Raw genomic sequence first — 15783 nt, forward strand, 5'->3', positions numbered from 1 at the left:
ACATCCGAGGATACATGGTGTATCAGAAGGACAGGAAGGGAGGCAGAGGGGAAGGCGTGGCTTTATTGGTAAGAAATGATATTAAATCATTAGAAAGAGGTGATATAGGATCGGAAGGTGCAGAATCTTTATGGGTTGAGCTGAGAAGTTGCAGGGGTAAGAGGACCCTGATGGCAGTTATTTATAAGCCTCCAAACAGCTGCAGGGATGTGGACTACAAATTACAACAGGAAATGGAAAAGGCTTGTCAGAAGGGCAGTGTTGTGATAATTGTGGGGGATTTTAACATGCGAGTGGATTGGGAAAATCAGGTCGGCACTGGATCTCAAGAGAGAGAATTTGTAGAATGTCTGCGAGATGGCTTTTTAGAACAGCTTGTTGTTGAGCCCACTAGGGGATCGGCTGTACTGGATTGGGTATTGTGTAATGAACCGGAGGTGATTAGAGAGATTGAGGTGAAGGAACCCTTAGGAGGCAGTGATCATAACATAATTGAGTTCACTGTGAAATTTGAAGAAGAGAAGCTGAAATCTGATGTGTCGGTATTTCAGTGGAGTAAAGGAAATTACAGTGGCATGAGAGAGGAACTGGCCAAAGTTGACTGGAAAGGGACACTGGCGGGAAAGACAGCAGAGCAGCAGTGGCTGGAGTTTATGCGAGAAGTGAGGAAGGTGCAGGACAGGTATATTCCAAAAAGGAATAAATTTTCGACTGGAAAAAGGATGCAACCGTGGTTGACAAGAGAAGTCAAAGCCAAAGTTAAAGCAAAGCAGAGGGCATACAAGGAAGCAAAAATTCGTGGGAAGACAGAGGATTGGGAAGTTTTTAAAACCTTACAAAAGGAAACCAAGAAGGTCATTAAGAGAGAAAAGATTAGCCATGAAAGGAAGCTAGCAAATAATATCAAAGAGGATACTAAAAGCTTTTCCAAGTATATAAAGAGTAAAAGACAGGTGAGAGTAGATTTGGACCGATAGAAAATGATGCTGGAGAAATTGTCATGGGAGATAAGGAGATGGCAGAGGAACTGAACGAGTATTTTGCATCAGTCTTCACTGAGGAAGACATCAGCAGTATACCGGACACTCAAGGGTGGCAGGGAAGAGAAATGTGCGCAGTCGCAATTACGACAGAAAAAGTACTCAGGAAGCTGAATAGTCTAAAGGTAGATATATCTCCTGGACCAGATGGAATGCACCCTCGTGTTCTGAAGAAAGTAGCTGTGGAGATTGCGGAGGCATTAGCGATAATCTTTCAAAAGTCGATACACTCTGGCATGGTTCCGGAGGACTGGAAGATTGCAAATGTCACTCCACTATTTATGAAGGGGGCAAGGAAGCAAAAAGGAAATTATAGACCTGTTAGCTTGACATTGGTGGTAGGGAAGTTGTTGGAGTCGATCGTCAAGGATGAGGTTACAGAGTACCTGGAGGCATATGACAAGATAGGCAGAACTCAGCATAGATTCCTTAAAGGAAAATCCTGCCTGACAAACCTATTACAATTTTTTGAGGAAATTACCAGTAGGTTAGACAAGGGAGATGCAGTGGATGTTGTATATTTGGATTTTCCAAAGGCCTTTGACAAGGTGCCACACATGAGGCTACTTAACAAGATAAGAGCCCATGGAATTACAGGAAAGTTACATACTTGGATAGAGCGTTGGCTGATTGGCAGGAAACAGAAAGTGGGAATAAAGGGATCCTATTCTGGTTGACTGCCGGTTACCAGTGGTGTTCCACCAGGTCCGTGTTGGGGCCGCTTCTTTTTACATTGTACATCGACGATTTGGATTATGAAATCGATGGCTTTGTGGTTAAGTTTGCTGACGATACGAAGATAGGTGGAGGGGCCGGTAGTGCTGAGGAAACGGAGAGTCTGCAGAGAGACTTGGATAGATTGGAAGAATGGGCAGGGAAGTGGCAAATGTTGGAATGTTGGAAAGTGCATGGCTATGCACTTTGGCAGAAAAAATAAATGGGCAGACTATTATTTAAATGGGGAAGGAATTCAAAGTTCAGAGATGCAACGGGACTTGGGAGTTCTCGTACAGGGTACCCTTAAAGTTAACCTCCAGGTTGAATCAGTAGTGAAGAACGCGAATGCAATGTTGGCATTCATTTCTAGAGGAATAGAGTATAGGAGCAGGGATGTGATGCTGAGGCTCTATAAAGTGCTGGTGAAACCTCACTTGGAGTACTGTGGGCAATGTTGGACTCCTTATTTAAGAAAGGATGTGCTGACATTGGAGAGGGTACAGAGAAGATTCACGAGAATGATTCCGTGAATGAGAGGGTTAACATATGAGGAACATTTGTCCGCTCTTGGATTTTATTCCTTTGAGTTTAGAAGAATGAGGGGAGACCTCATAGAAATATTTTGAATGCTGAAAGGCATGGACAAAGTGGATGTGGCAAAGTTGTTTCCCATGATGGGGGAGTCTAGTACGAGAGGGCATGACTTAAGGATTGAAGGGCGCCCATTCAGAACAGAAATGCGAAGAAATTTTTTTCGTCAGAGGGTGGTGAATCTATGGAATTTGTTGCCATGGGCAGCAGTGAAGGCCAAGTCATTGGGTGTATTTAAGGCAGAGATTGATTCGTATCTGAGTAGCCAAGGCATCAAAGGTTATGGTGAGAAGGCGGGTGAGTGGGACTAAATGGGAGAATGGATCAGATCATGATAGAATGGCGGAGCAGACTCCATGGGCCGAATGGCCGGCTTCTGCTCCTTTGTCTTATGGTCTTATTCTCCAGAATTATCTAAGTCCTTCTGTAGCTTCTCTACTTCCTCGAAAGTACCTGCCCTTCCACCTATCTTCATATCGCCTGTAAACTCTTTAACAAAGCCATTAATTCTATCATTCAAATAATTGACATACAATGTATAAAGAATCAGTCCCAACACAGACCCCTGTGGAATACCACTAGCCACTGGCAGCCAGCCAGAAAAGGCTCCATTTATTCCCACTCTTTGCCTCCTGCCAATCAGCCACTGCTTTGTCCATACTGGGATCTTTCCTGTAATACCGTGGGCTCGTAGCTTGTTAAGTAGCCTCATGTGTGGCACCTTGTCAAAGACTTTCTGAAAATCCAAGTACACAACATCAATGATTCTTCTTTGTTTATCTGGCTTGTTATTTCTTCAAAGAATTCCAACAGATTTGTCAGGCAAGATTTTTCCGTGAGTAAACCATGCTGACTACGGCCTATTTTATCCTGCGCCTCCAAGTACCCTGACAACTCCTCCTCAATAATCACCTTCAACATCTTCCCAGCCACTGAGGTCAGACTAACTGGCCCAGAGTTTCCTTTATTCTGCCTCTCTCTTCTTGAACAGTGGAGAGACATTTAGAACTTTCCAGCCTTCCAGAACCATTCAAGAATCTGGTGATTCTTGAAGGATCATTACTAATGCCTCCACGATCTCTTCAGCCAACTCTTTCAGAACTCTGGCATGTTCACCATCTAGTCCAGGTGACAGCTACCTTAATATCTTTCAGTTTCCCACGAACCTGTTCTCTGGTAATGCGAACTTCACGCACGGCATGCCACCTGACACCTGTAACTTTCACCATACTGCTCGTCTCTTCCACAGTGAAGACTGATGCAAAATACGTCTTCAGTTCATCCACCCCTTCATTGTCCCCCATTACTACCTCCCCAACATTGTTTTCCAGCAGTCTGATATCCACTCTTGCCTCCCTCTAATCCAGAAAATAGCGTCTCCCAGGTACTAATTTCTAGATTGCCCCTGATGCCACGTGCCAGTGAGGGTAGAAACGGGATGATTTGGCAGATAAATGTGTGGCTGAGAAGCTGGTGCAGGGGGCAGGGCTTCAGGTTCTTGGATCACTGGGATCTCTTCTGGGGGAGGTATGACCTGTTCAAAAGTGATGGGTTGCACCTGAACCGAGGGGAACCAATATTCTCGCGGGCAGGTTTGTTAGAGCTGTTGGGGACGGTTTAAACTAATGTGGTAGCTGGGTGGGAACCGAAGTGAAGGGACTCAGGATAGGACGGATAGTGAAAAATAAAGATAGCGTGCAGTCAGACTGTCAGGAAGGGCAGGCATGTGATGGGCCTCAGTTGCAGCCAACAGGCTGAGTATCAAAACATTAGGGATGCAGAATCAGAAAGGACAGCAAATACGGTACTCAAGGTGATGTATCTAAATGCACGTAGTGTAAGAAGTAAAGTGGATGATCTTGTTGCATGATTACAAATTGCCAGGTAGAATTTTGTAGCCATCACTGAATTGTGGTTGAAGGATGGTTGTAGTTGGGAGCTGAATATCCAAGGTTACACATTATATCGGAGTGATAGGAAGGTAGGCAGAGGGGGTGGTGTGGCTCTACTGGTAAAGAATGACATCAAATCAGTAGAAGAATGTGACATAGGATCGGAAGATGTTGAATACTTGTGGGTTGAGTTAAGAAACTGCAAGGATAAAAAGACGTTGATGGCAGTTATATACAGGCCTCCCAACAGAGCTGGGAGTTGGAACACAGATTACAACAGGAAATAGAACAGGCATGTCAAAAGGGCAATGTTATGGTAGTGATGGGAGATTTTAACATGCAGGTCGATTGGGAAAATCAGGTTGGTAATGGATCTCAAGAGAGTGAGTTTGTTGAATGCCTAAGAGATGGCATTTAAATCAGTTTGCATTGATCTACCAGGGGATGAGCTATACTGGACTGGCTGTTATGTAAAGATCCGGAGGCAGTTAGGGAGCTGAAGGTAAAAGAACCCTTCGGAATCAGAGATCACAGTATGATTGAGTTCAACTTGTAACTGGATAGGGAGAAAGTAAAGGCTGATGTAGCAGTATTTCAGTGGAGTAAGGGAAATTACAGTGGTATGAGAGGAGTTGGCCAAAGTAATTTGGAAAGAGCTGCTGGCAGGGATGTCAGCAGAGCAGCAATGGTGTGTGTTTCTAGGAAAAATGAGGAAGGTGCAGGACACGAGTATTTCTTCATTTCTTCCAAAACTGAAGAAATACTCAAATGGTAAAATAGTACAACCATGGCTGACAAGGGAAGTCCAAGCTATTGTAAAAGCAAAAGAAAGAGCAGACAACAAACAAAAAATTAGTGGGATGATAGCGGATTGGGAAGTTTTTAAAAACCTACAGAGAGCAACTAAAAAAATCATTGGAAGGGAAAAAAATGAAATATGAAAGCAAGCTAGCAAATAATATCAAAGTAGACGGTAAAAGTTTTTTCAAGTGTGTTAAAAATAACAGAGAAATGAGAGTGGATATAGGACCGCTAGAAAATGAGGCAGGAGAAATAATAACAGGGGACAAGGAGACGGCTGATGAACAAAATGAGTATTTGCATCAGGCTGCACTGTGGAAGACACTGGCAGTGTGCCTGATGTTGTAGTGTGTGAAGGAAGAGAAGTTGGTGAAATTACTGTTACAAGAGAGAAGGTGCTCAAAAAGCTGAAAGACCTAAAGGTTCATAAGTCACCCAGACCAGAGGAACTGCACCCTAGGGTTTTGAAAGAGGTCGCATTAGAGATTGTGGTGGCATTAGAAATGACCTTTCAAAAATGATCGGACTCTGGCATGGTGTCAGAGGACTGGAAATTTGCAAATGTCACTCCACTCTTTAAGAAAGGAGGAAGGCAGCAGAAAGGAAATTATAGACCAATTAGCCTGACTTCAGTAGCTGGGAAGATGTTTGAGTCAATTGTTAAGGATAAGGTGATGGAGTACATGGTGACACAGGACGAGATAGTACAAAGTCAGCATGGTTTCCTTCAGGGAAACTCCTGCCTGACGAACATGTTGGAATTCTTTGAGGAGATTACAAGTAGGATAGACAAAGGGGCTGCAGTGGATGTTGTGTATCTGGACATTCAGAAGGCCTTTGACAAGGTCCCACACAAAAGGCTGCTTACCGAGTTAGAACCCATGTTATACAGGAAAGATACTGGCATGGTTACAGCATTGACTGATTGGAAGGAGGCAGCAAGAGGGAACCAAAGGATCATTTTCTGGTTGGCTGTCAGTGACTTGTGGTGTTCGGCAGGGGTCAGTGTTGGGACCACTTCTTTTTATGCTGTATATTAATGATTTAGATGATGGAATAGATGGGTTTTTTGCCAAGTTTGCAGATGATACGAAGATTGGTGGATGGGCAGGTCGCTTTGAGGAAACAGGTAGGATGCAGAAGGACTTAGACACATTAAGAGTATGGGCAAGAAAGTGGCAAATGAAATACAATGTTGGAAAATGTATGGTCATGCACATTGCTAGTAGAAATAAATGTGCAGACTATTTTCTAAATGGGATCTGATATCTAAATCTGAGATGCACAGGGACTTGGGAGTCCTTGTGCAGAACACCCTAAAGGTTAACTTGCAGCTTGAGTCGGTAGTGAGGAAGGCAAATGCCATGTTAGCATTCATTTCAAGAGGTCTAGAATACAAGAGCAAGGATGTGATGCTGAGGCTTTAAAAGTCACTGGTGAGGCCTCACCTTGAATATTGTGAAGAGTTTTGGGCTCCTCATCTGAGGAAGATGTGCTGGCATTGGAGAGGTTCCAGAGGAGGTTCACAAGGATAATTCCAGGAATGAAAGGGTTATCATACAAGGAACATTTCATGGCTCTGTGTCTGTACTCGCTGAAATTCAGAAGGATGAGGGGGGGATCTCATTGAAACCTTTCAAATGTGGAAACGCCGAGACAGAGTAGATGTGGAAAGGATGTTTCCCACGGTGGGAGAGTCCAGGACAAAAGGGCACAGCCTCAGGATAGAGGGGCGCCCTTTCAAAGCAGAGATGAGGAGAAATTTCTTTAGCCAAAGGGTAGAGAGTTTGTTAAATTTGTTGCCACATGCAGCTGTGGAGGACAGGTCGTTGGGTGTATTTAAGGCAGAGATTGATAAGTTCTTGAATGGACATGGTTTTAAAGATTACGGGGAGAAGGATGGAAACTGGGCTTGAGGAGGAAATAAAAAATAGGATCAGCCATGACTGAATGGTGAAGCAGAGTCGATGGGCAGATGGCCTAATTCTGCTCCTGTGTCTTATGGTCTTTTAAACTTTATGTATCTGAAGAAAATTTGTTGCCTTTTTAATATTATTGGCTAACTTAGTTTTGTAATCCCTCTTTACCCTAATTACTTTTTTAGTTGCCTTTTGAAAGCTTCCCAATCCTCTGACTTTCCACTACTCTTTGCTCTGTTTTATGCCCTCTCTTTGGCTTTTATGTTGGCTTTGACTTCTCTTGTTAGCCACATCTTGCCTTTAGAGTACTTCTTCTGTGGGATGTAGAAACAAAAAGACATAGAAAACCTACAGCACAATACAAACCCTTTGGCCCACAAAGCTGTGCCAAACATGTCCTTACCTGAGAATTTACCTGGGGTTACACAAAGCCCTCTATTTTTCTAAGATTCATGTACCTATCCAGGAGGCTCTTAAACGACCCGATCATATCTGCCTCCACCACCGTCACTGGCAACCCATTCCACGCACTCACCACACTCTGTGTTTAAAAAAAACTTACTCTTGACATCTCCTCTGTACCTACTTCCAAGCAGCTTAAAACTGTGCCCTCTTATGTTAGCCATTTCAGCCCCGGGAAAAAGCCTCTGACTATCCACACGATCAATACCTCTCATCATCTTATGCACCTCTATCAGGTCATTTCTCATCGTTCGTCGCTCCAAGGAAAAAAGGCTAAGTTCACTCAACCTATTCTCATAAGGCATGCTTCCCAATCCAGGCAGCATCCTTGTGAATATCCTCGCCATCCTTTGCATGGTTTCCACATCCTTCCTGTAGTGAGGTGACCGGAATTGAGCACAGCACTCCAAGTGGGGTCTGACCAGGGTCCTATATTACTGCAACATTATCTCTTGGCTCCCAAACTCATTACCTCAATTGATGAAGGCCTATGCACTGCCTGCCTTCTTAACTACAGAGTCAACCTACGTAGCAGCTTTGAGTGTCCGATGGACTCCGACCCCAAGAACCCTCTGATCCTCCACACTGCCAAGAGTCCAAGTGTCATTAATACTATATTCTGCCATCATATTTGACCTGTCAGAATGAACCACCTTACAGTTATCTGGGTTGAACTCCATCTGCCTCTTCTCAGCCCAGTTTTGCATCCTATCAATTTCCCGCTGTAACCTCTGACAGCCCTCCACACTATCCACAACACCCCAACCTTTGTGTCATCAGCAAATTTACTAACCCATCCCTCCACTTCCTCCTCCAGGTCATTTATAAAAATCACGAAGAGTAGGGGTCCCAGAACAGATCCCTGAGGCACACCACTGCTCCCCGACCTCCATGCATAATATGACCAGTCTACAACCACTCTTTGCCTTCTGTGGGTAAGCCAGTTCTGGATCGACAAAGCAATGTCCCTTTGGATCCCATGCCTCCTTACTTTCTCAAAAAGCCTTGCATGGGGTATCTTGTCAAATGCCTTGCTGAAATCCATATACTTTTCTACCATCATCAATGTGTTTAGTCACATCCTCCAAAATTCAATCAGGCTTGTAAGGCACGACCTGCCTTTGACAAAGCCATGCTGACTATTCCTAATCATATTATGCCTCTCCAAATGTTCATAAATCCTGCCCCTCAGGATCTTCTCCTTCAACTTACTGACCACTGAAGTAAGACTCACTGGTCTATAATTTCCTGGGCTATCCCTACTCGCTTTCTTGAATAAGAGAAAAACATCCTCAACCCTCCAATCCTCCAGAAACTCTCCAGAGGTTCAGCAATCTCCTTCCTCGCTTCCCACAGTAGCCTGGGGTACATCTCGTCTGGTCCCAGTGACTTATCCAACTTGATACTTTCCAAAAGCTCCAGCACATCCTGTTTCTTAATATCTACATGATCAAGCTTTTCAGACCGCTGTAAACCATCCCTACAAACGCCAAGATCCTTTTCCATGGTGAATACTGAAGCCAAGTATTCATTAAGTACCTCTGCTATCTCGTGTGGTTCCATGTACACTTTTCCACTGTCACACTTGATTGATCCTATTCTCTCACATCTTATCCTCTTCACATATTTGTAGAATGCCTTGGGATTTTCCTTAATCCTGTCCTAACCCTATTTGTTTCCCTGAGAACATCTGTTTCCAATTTATGCTTCCAAGTTCCTGCCTGATAGCCTCATATTTCCCCTTAGTCCAATTAAACGCTTTCCTAACTTGCCTGTTCCTATCCCTCTCCAATGCTATGGTAAAGGAGATAGAATTGTGATCACAGGAGCCCAATGATCCAAAAATGTTATGCCCTGCCTCCTACACCAACTCCTTAGTCACATATTAAACTGTATAATCTTGCTTGTTCTGGCCTCACCAGCACGTGGCACGGAGAGCAATCCTGAGATCACAACCCTGGAGGTCCTGCCCTTTAACTCAGCACCTAACGCCTTGAACTCCCTTTGCAGAACCTCGTCACTCATCCTACCCATGTCAGTGGTATCAATATGGAGCACGACTTCTGGCTGTTCACCCTCACACTTAAGAATGCTGAGGACTCAGTCCGAGATATCCCAGACCCTGGCACACGGGAGGCAACATCCCATCTGGGAATCTCGTTCTCGCCCACAAAGCCTCCTGTCCTTTTCCCCAACTAACAAATCCCCTGTCACCACAGCATCCCTCTTCTCCCCCTTCCCTTCTGAGTCACAGAGGCAGACTCAGTAGCCGGGACCCGACCACTGTGACCTTCCTCTGTTAGGTCATCCCCCCCGGACAGGATTGTTGAGGGGGATGTCCACAGGGGTACTATACACTGGCTCCCTCAACCCTTTCCCCTTCCTGACTGTCACCCAGTTTCCGTGTCCTGCACCTTGTTATAATTACCTCCCTGTACGTCCTGTCTCTCATCCCTTCAGCCTCCCGAATGATCCGGAGTTCACCCAGTTCCAGCTACAACTCCTTAACGTGGTTTGTCAGAAGCTGCAGCTGGATGTACATCTCACAGTTGTAGTCCTCCGGGACACTGGAAGTCTCCCTGCCTTCCCACATCCCGCAAGAGGAGCATTTGTCTATCCTGCCTGGCATCTCTACTGTCCTGGCTGAGCAGATACAAAGAAGAGAAGGAAAAAAGAAGAGCTTTTCTTTCCTTTGCTTTCTCTTAACCAGGTGGTGAGTTTGAGCCCCAACCGAGGCAGTGTGTTGTGTCTTAATCACACAGTGCTCTGCGACGACACTGGTGCCAAGCTGTATGAGTCCTAATGCCCTTCCCTTGGACAACATCAGTGTCGTGGAGAGGGGAGACTTGCAGCATGGGCAACTGCTGGTCTTCCATACAACCTTGTCCAGGCCTGCGCCCTGGAGAGTGAAGACTTTCCAGGCACAGATCCATGGTCTCGAAGCCTTGAAGAGCTGAAGCCTCAAGATCACCACTCTGACAATGTCCACTCAGACGATGGCTGTTGTGTTTGCCTGTCTTCCTTTAATTTGCTCTTCCTAATCAATCCCAGATGCCGATTGGTCACTGGTTGCCCTGCAGCTCCCTTAAAAAACTTCCCCCTCTCACCTTCCCTCTCTGCCCTCTGGTTTTGGACTCCCTGCTTATGGGAAAAAGACCATGAGCCTACACCTTACATCTGCCCCTTATGATTTTATATACCTTGAAATGGGGTCACCCCTCAACATCCATCGCTCCAGGGAAATGTCCCCAGCTTATCCAGTATCTCCTTTTAACCCAAGCCCTCCGGCCATTGTTACAGCCTCCTGAAGCTTCCTGACCAGTGTAATGACATCTTCCCATAGTCGGGGAACCAGAAATGTCCACAATACTCCAAGTGTGGTCTATCATCAACATCAAAGGCCTTGGTGAAGTTCATGTGGACAATGTCTACCACCTTGTCCTGGTCAGTCCTCTCTGTCACCTCTTCAACAAACTGGAGTTTGTGAGCAGTGATTTTCCATGCACAACAGCATGCTGACTGTCCCTGATCTGTCCTTGTCTTTCCAAATGCAGCAGGCAGGATGCAGGGAGGATGTTTCCCCTGTCTGAGGAGTCGAGGGTCAGGGGTCACTGTCTCAGGATGGGGTGGACCCTCAGAGGATGGTGTGACTGGAATTCTCTGCACCGGAGGCTGTGGGGTCTCAGTCATTCAGTTCATTTAAAGTCACAGAGTCATCGTTGTACAGTATCGAAATGGGCCCTTCGGCCCGTCACCTCTGTTCTGACCTATTTATGTCAGTCTCCTTCTGTGTCCTGTCCATTAAAGTGTCTGGCTGAGTTTCTCGGAAACACAGTGATTGTATCTGATTCCATCACCTCCTCTGGCAGCAAGTTCCAACATCAACCACTGACTGTTCCAGTAAACTCACCTTTAAACTCCTTCCTCTCACCTGAGACATGTGACCTCTTGTATTTGATCCCCCCTCCTGTGGGAAGAAGATTTCAACCATCTGCTCAATCTAACCCCTCGTTACCTTAAATGTTTCTGTCAGATCACCCCCCGCCACCAGTCCATTTACCTGCATTTTGCCTGTATCCTGCTAAACCTTCCCTGTCATCATTTCTCAACTCCTCTTCTGTGCCAGTTCCACAGGGTCCTCAATTCCCCCGTGTTACAGAAAATGATCGACCTCATTTTCTACCACATTACAGAAGCGAATGTGCTGCAGGTCCTGAAATGCATAAAGTTCGATATATCCCCAGGTCCTGATCAAGTGTATCCCAGGACTTTGTGGGAAGCTCAGGAGGAAGGTGTGGAGCCCATTTTGGAGATATGTGTGTCATCGATAGCTGTGGGTGAGGGGTCAGAAGACTGGAGGGAGACTAATGTTGAACATTTATTGAAGATCGGCTGTAGGGAAAAGCCTGGGAAGTACAGACCGGTGAGCCTAACGTCAGTGGAGGGAACATTAATGGAGGGAATTCTGAGAGACAGGATCTACATTCATTTGGAAAGGTGAGGACTAATCAGGGATACCCAGCTTGGTTCTCTGCATGGACAGTACAGTAGCATAGTGGCTAGCACAACGCTTTACAGTACCAGCGACCCGGGTTCATGTCCCATCACAGTCCAAACCCGTACCGGTTGGCAGGTTAATTGGTCATTGTAACTCGTCCCATGGTCAGACTCGGATTAAATCAGGGGTTGCTGGGTGGTGGGGGTCATTGTAACTTGTCCCATGGTCAGGCTCGGATTAAATCAGGGGTTTCTGGGTGGTGGGGGTCAAAGGGCCGGAAGGGCCTATTCCGTGTTGTATCTCAATAAATAAATTACAGCTGATGAAAGTGCAGTAGACATCGTCTCCATGGAGTTTAGCGAGGGATTTGACAAGGTAGCAGAGAGTTAGATCACATTGGATACAGTACGATCTGGAATAGGATACAGAATTGTCTGGGTGGAGTCCTGTGACCAGCGGTTGTGCTGCAGGGATCGGTGCTGGGTCCATTGTTTTTCATCATTCATATGAATGATTTGGAGAGAATGTAGGTGACGTGTTTAGTAGGTTTGTGAAGGACTCTAAAATTGGTGGTTTCATGGACAGTGAAGAGGTTATTTATTTATTTAGATACAGTGTGAAACAGACCATCCCAGACCAATGACCTGCTCCACCCAGCACCCCAACTATTTAAAACTAGCCTCATCACGAGGCAATGTACAATGACCATTTAACCTACAAACCGTTATCTCTTTGTACGAGCGTCACAGAGTGATAGAAACTAACAACACAGGCCCTTCAGCCCACCTAGTCTATACTGAAACATTTAAACTACCTGCTCCCATCGACCTGCACCGGGACCATCGTCCTCCAACTTCTACCATCCATGTACCTGTCCAAACTTCTCTAAAATGTTTAAATCGAGCTTGTATGGACCACTTGCATTGGCAGCTTGTTCACACTCTCACAACCTTCTGAATGAAACAGAGGGTTCCCCTTAAACTTTTCATCTTTCACCTTTAACACATGACCTCTGGTTGTAATCCCACCCAACCTCCGTGGAAGAAGCCTGCTTGCAGTCACCCTATCCATACCCTCATAATTTTGTATACCTCTATTAAATCTCTCCTCAGTCTTCTATGTTACAGGAATAAAGTCCTGAACTATTCAATCTTTCCTTATGTCTCAGGTCCTGCAGTCCTAGCTACATCCCTGTAAATTTTCTCTGTACTGTTTCAATCTTGTTTACATCTTTCCTGTAGGTAGGTGACCAAAACTGTACACAATATCGCAAATTAGGCCTCACCAGGTCTCATACAACTTCAACATAACATCCCATCTCCTGTATTCAATACTTTGATTTATGAAGCCCAATGTGACAAAAGCTTTTTTTTAACATTATCTACCTGTGACACCACTTTCGATGCACTATGGCCCTGTGTTCCCAGATCTGCTGTGGAACAGAGTCCTCAGTGCCCGACCATTCACTGTGTAAGACCTACACTGGGGTCCTACAGAAGTGCAACAGCTCACACTTGTCTGCATTAAACTCCAGCTGACACTTTTCAGCCCATTTTTCCAGCTGCTCCAGATCCCACTGCAAGTAATGATGGTCTTCCTCACTGTCCACTCCTCCCCAATCTGAGGGATGAATCGCAAGCACCCAGAGGAAAAGCACGAGGTCTCGGGGAGACCATACAAACTCCTTACAGATGGTGTCGCAATTGAATTCTGAACTCCAGAATGCCCCATGGTGAAACAGTTTTGTGTTATTCACTGCATAACCCTGTTGCTTATGCTTTGTCCAAGATTACAATGAGATCTCGATTAATTGGGTCTCTGGGCCATTGGATGGAAATTGATTTTAATTCAGAGATGAGGGTGTTGCATTTTGGAAGGCAAACCAGGACAGGATTACACAGGAATCAGTGGGGCCATGGAGAGTGTTGTGGAACAGAGAGACCAAGAGGTGATTGCCTTCATCAGTCAGAATACTGAGTACAGGAGCTGGGACTTTACGTTAAGAGTGTACAAGACATTGGGAAGGCCACATTTGGAGCAGAGTAATACACACAAACTGCTGGAGGAAATCAGCAGGTCAGGCAGCATCTACGGATATGAATAAACAGTCGATGTTTTGGGTCAAGGTTTTGTGTGTGTTGCTTTGGATTTCCAGCATCCGCAGACTTTGTCGTCTTTATGATTTGGATCACTCTGTACAGGTCTGGTGATCTTTCTGCAGGAAGAATGTCATTAAACTGAGAGGGTATGGAACAGATTTACAAGGATGTTACTGGGACTGGAGGGTTTGGGTTATAAGGAGAGGCTGGATATTCTGGGTCTTTTTTCCTAGAGTTCAGGACGCTGCCAGACGAAACTGTAGAGGTGAATACAGTTGCAATGATTTAAAAGACATCTGGGCGGTTACATGGGTAGGAAAGGGTTAAAGGAATATTGAGCAAATACAGGCAAATGGAACAAGTTCATTAAAGTGAGTTGGTCAGCATGAATGAATTCTGCCTGACCTCCTCTTTAAATGCCTCCAGTGTTTACTCACTCCATCCTCATCTGGATCCAGTTGTTGCTCCTCTCCTTCCTCATACCCGTTTCCACTGCTATCTCCCGTCTTTCTTTCCAATCCTGAGGTAAAGTCTCTGCTTGCAATCTCCCTTAACACATGCTGCTTGACCCGTTGTGATCCTCCAGAATTTTGTGTGTGTTGATCGGAAAAAAATCCGCTCTCCATGTCGGGGAAAAACCTCGGGAAGATGCTGGTTGCCCATCCGCTGTGTTTGGGTAAAATCCCGGGAAAGGGTCCTGTCGGCCACACGACTGAGCCTGAGGCCCAGCGGCCTCTCCCCCGGTCCGGTCCCGGGGCCGCGCTGCCCGAGTCTCCCCCCGATCCCCGGGGACTCTCTAATTCTCTGCTTCTCCCCCCAGTCTCTGTCACCCTGGATGTGGAAACGGCGAGTCCGCGGCTCGAGGTGTCTGAGGATCGGAAGAGTGTGAGACGGACCGGGACCCGGAGGAATCTCCCGGACACCGGGAAGAGGTTCACAGACCGGGCTTGTGTGCTGGGATCGGAGGGATTCACATCGGGGAGACATTACTGGGAGGTGGAGGTGACGGGGAATCGGTGGTGGTGTCTGGGAGTCGCCGCAGAGTCTGTGAAGAGGAAGGGATCGGTCACACCGAGTCCGGAGACCGGATTCTGGATCATCGGGCGGGTTGATGACGAGATGTGGGTTTACACCTCCCCTGAGTCCCGTCTCCCTGCCGGTCCCATCCCCGGGAGGGTGGGAGTTTATCTCAGTTACCAGTCCGGGACAGTTTCATTTTACAACGCGGAGACCAAGTCCCATCTCCACACCTTCACTGGGAATAAATTCACGGGGAAAATTTATCCTTTCTTCAGGACAGTATATCCAAACGAGCGGCTGAGAATCTGCTCTGGTTCCGCTCCGGGTCTGTAAACGGGTCGGGTCCGGGACCGGCGTCAGGAGTAAGTCAGTGTAAATATAAATGTGCGAAGAGTGAAATAAACACGATGTGAGAATTATCGATCCATTAATTTTAACTCGTTCACCGCATCCGTCAACGGAACAGAAACACCGCGGATTCAGCAGCAGCCGCGGGCGGCGGGTCCTGAGCTCCCCGGCTCCACCGGGACTGACCGGGTAACTGGGACAAGTGGTGGTGGGGCTGACTGGGAGAGGGAGGTCACGGTGAATCTTGGTAACACGGGACATGTACTGTCGGTAATACACGAAGCGGCGGGATCTCCCAGTGTGTCAGGTAACATCTGTGGAGGGAAATGGACAGGTGAGGGGTGGATCCAGGTGAGGGGTAATAGATGAGGGAGGAGTGGAGTTTGGAAATGTGTC

At 46.2% G+C, this 15783-nt stretch overlaps 1 protein-coding gene across 1 annotated transcript in view; it reads left to right on the forward strand.

Moving 5' to 3' along the window:
- LOC134346566 (zinc-binding protein A33-like) overlaps positions 1-15472 on the forward strand; it is a 28276-nt gene extending 12804 nt beyond the window's left edge. Inside the window, exon 6 of the mRNA XM_063047986.1 lies at positions 14840-15472. Within this exon, the coding sequence (XP_062904056.1) occupies positions 14840-15372 (533 nt within the window). The 3' untranslated portion in view covers positions 15373-15472. The remainder of the gene's footprint in view (positions 1-14839) is intronic.
- Positions 15473-15783: the final 311 nt, after the last annotated feature.

Source organism: Mobula hypostoma, chromosome 5 (genome assembly GCF_963921235.1).
Source record: "Mobula hypostoma chromosome 5, sMobHyp1.1, whole genome shotgun sequence".
Lineage (NCBI taxonomy): Eukaryota > Metazoa > Chordata > Chondrichthyes > Myliobatiformes > Myliobatidae > Mobula > Mobula hypostoma.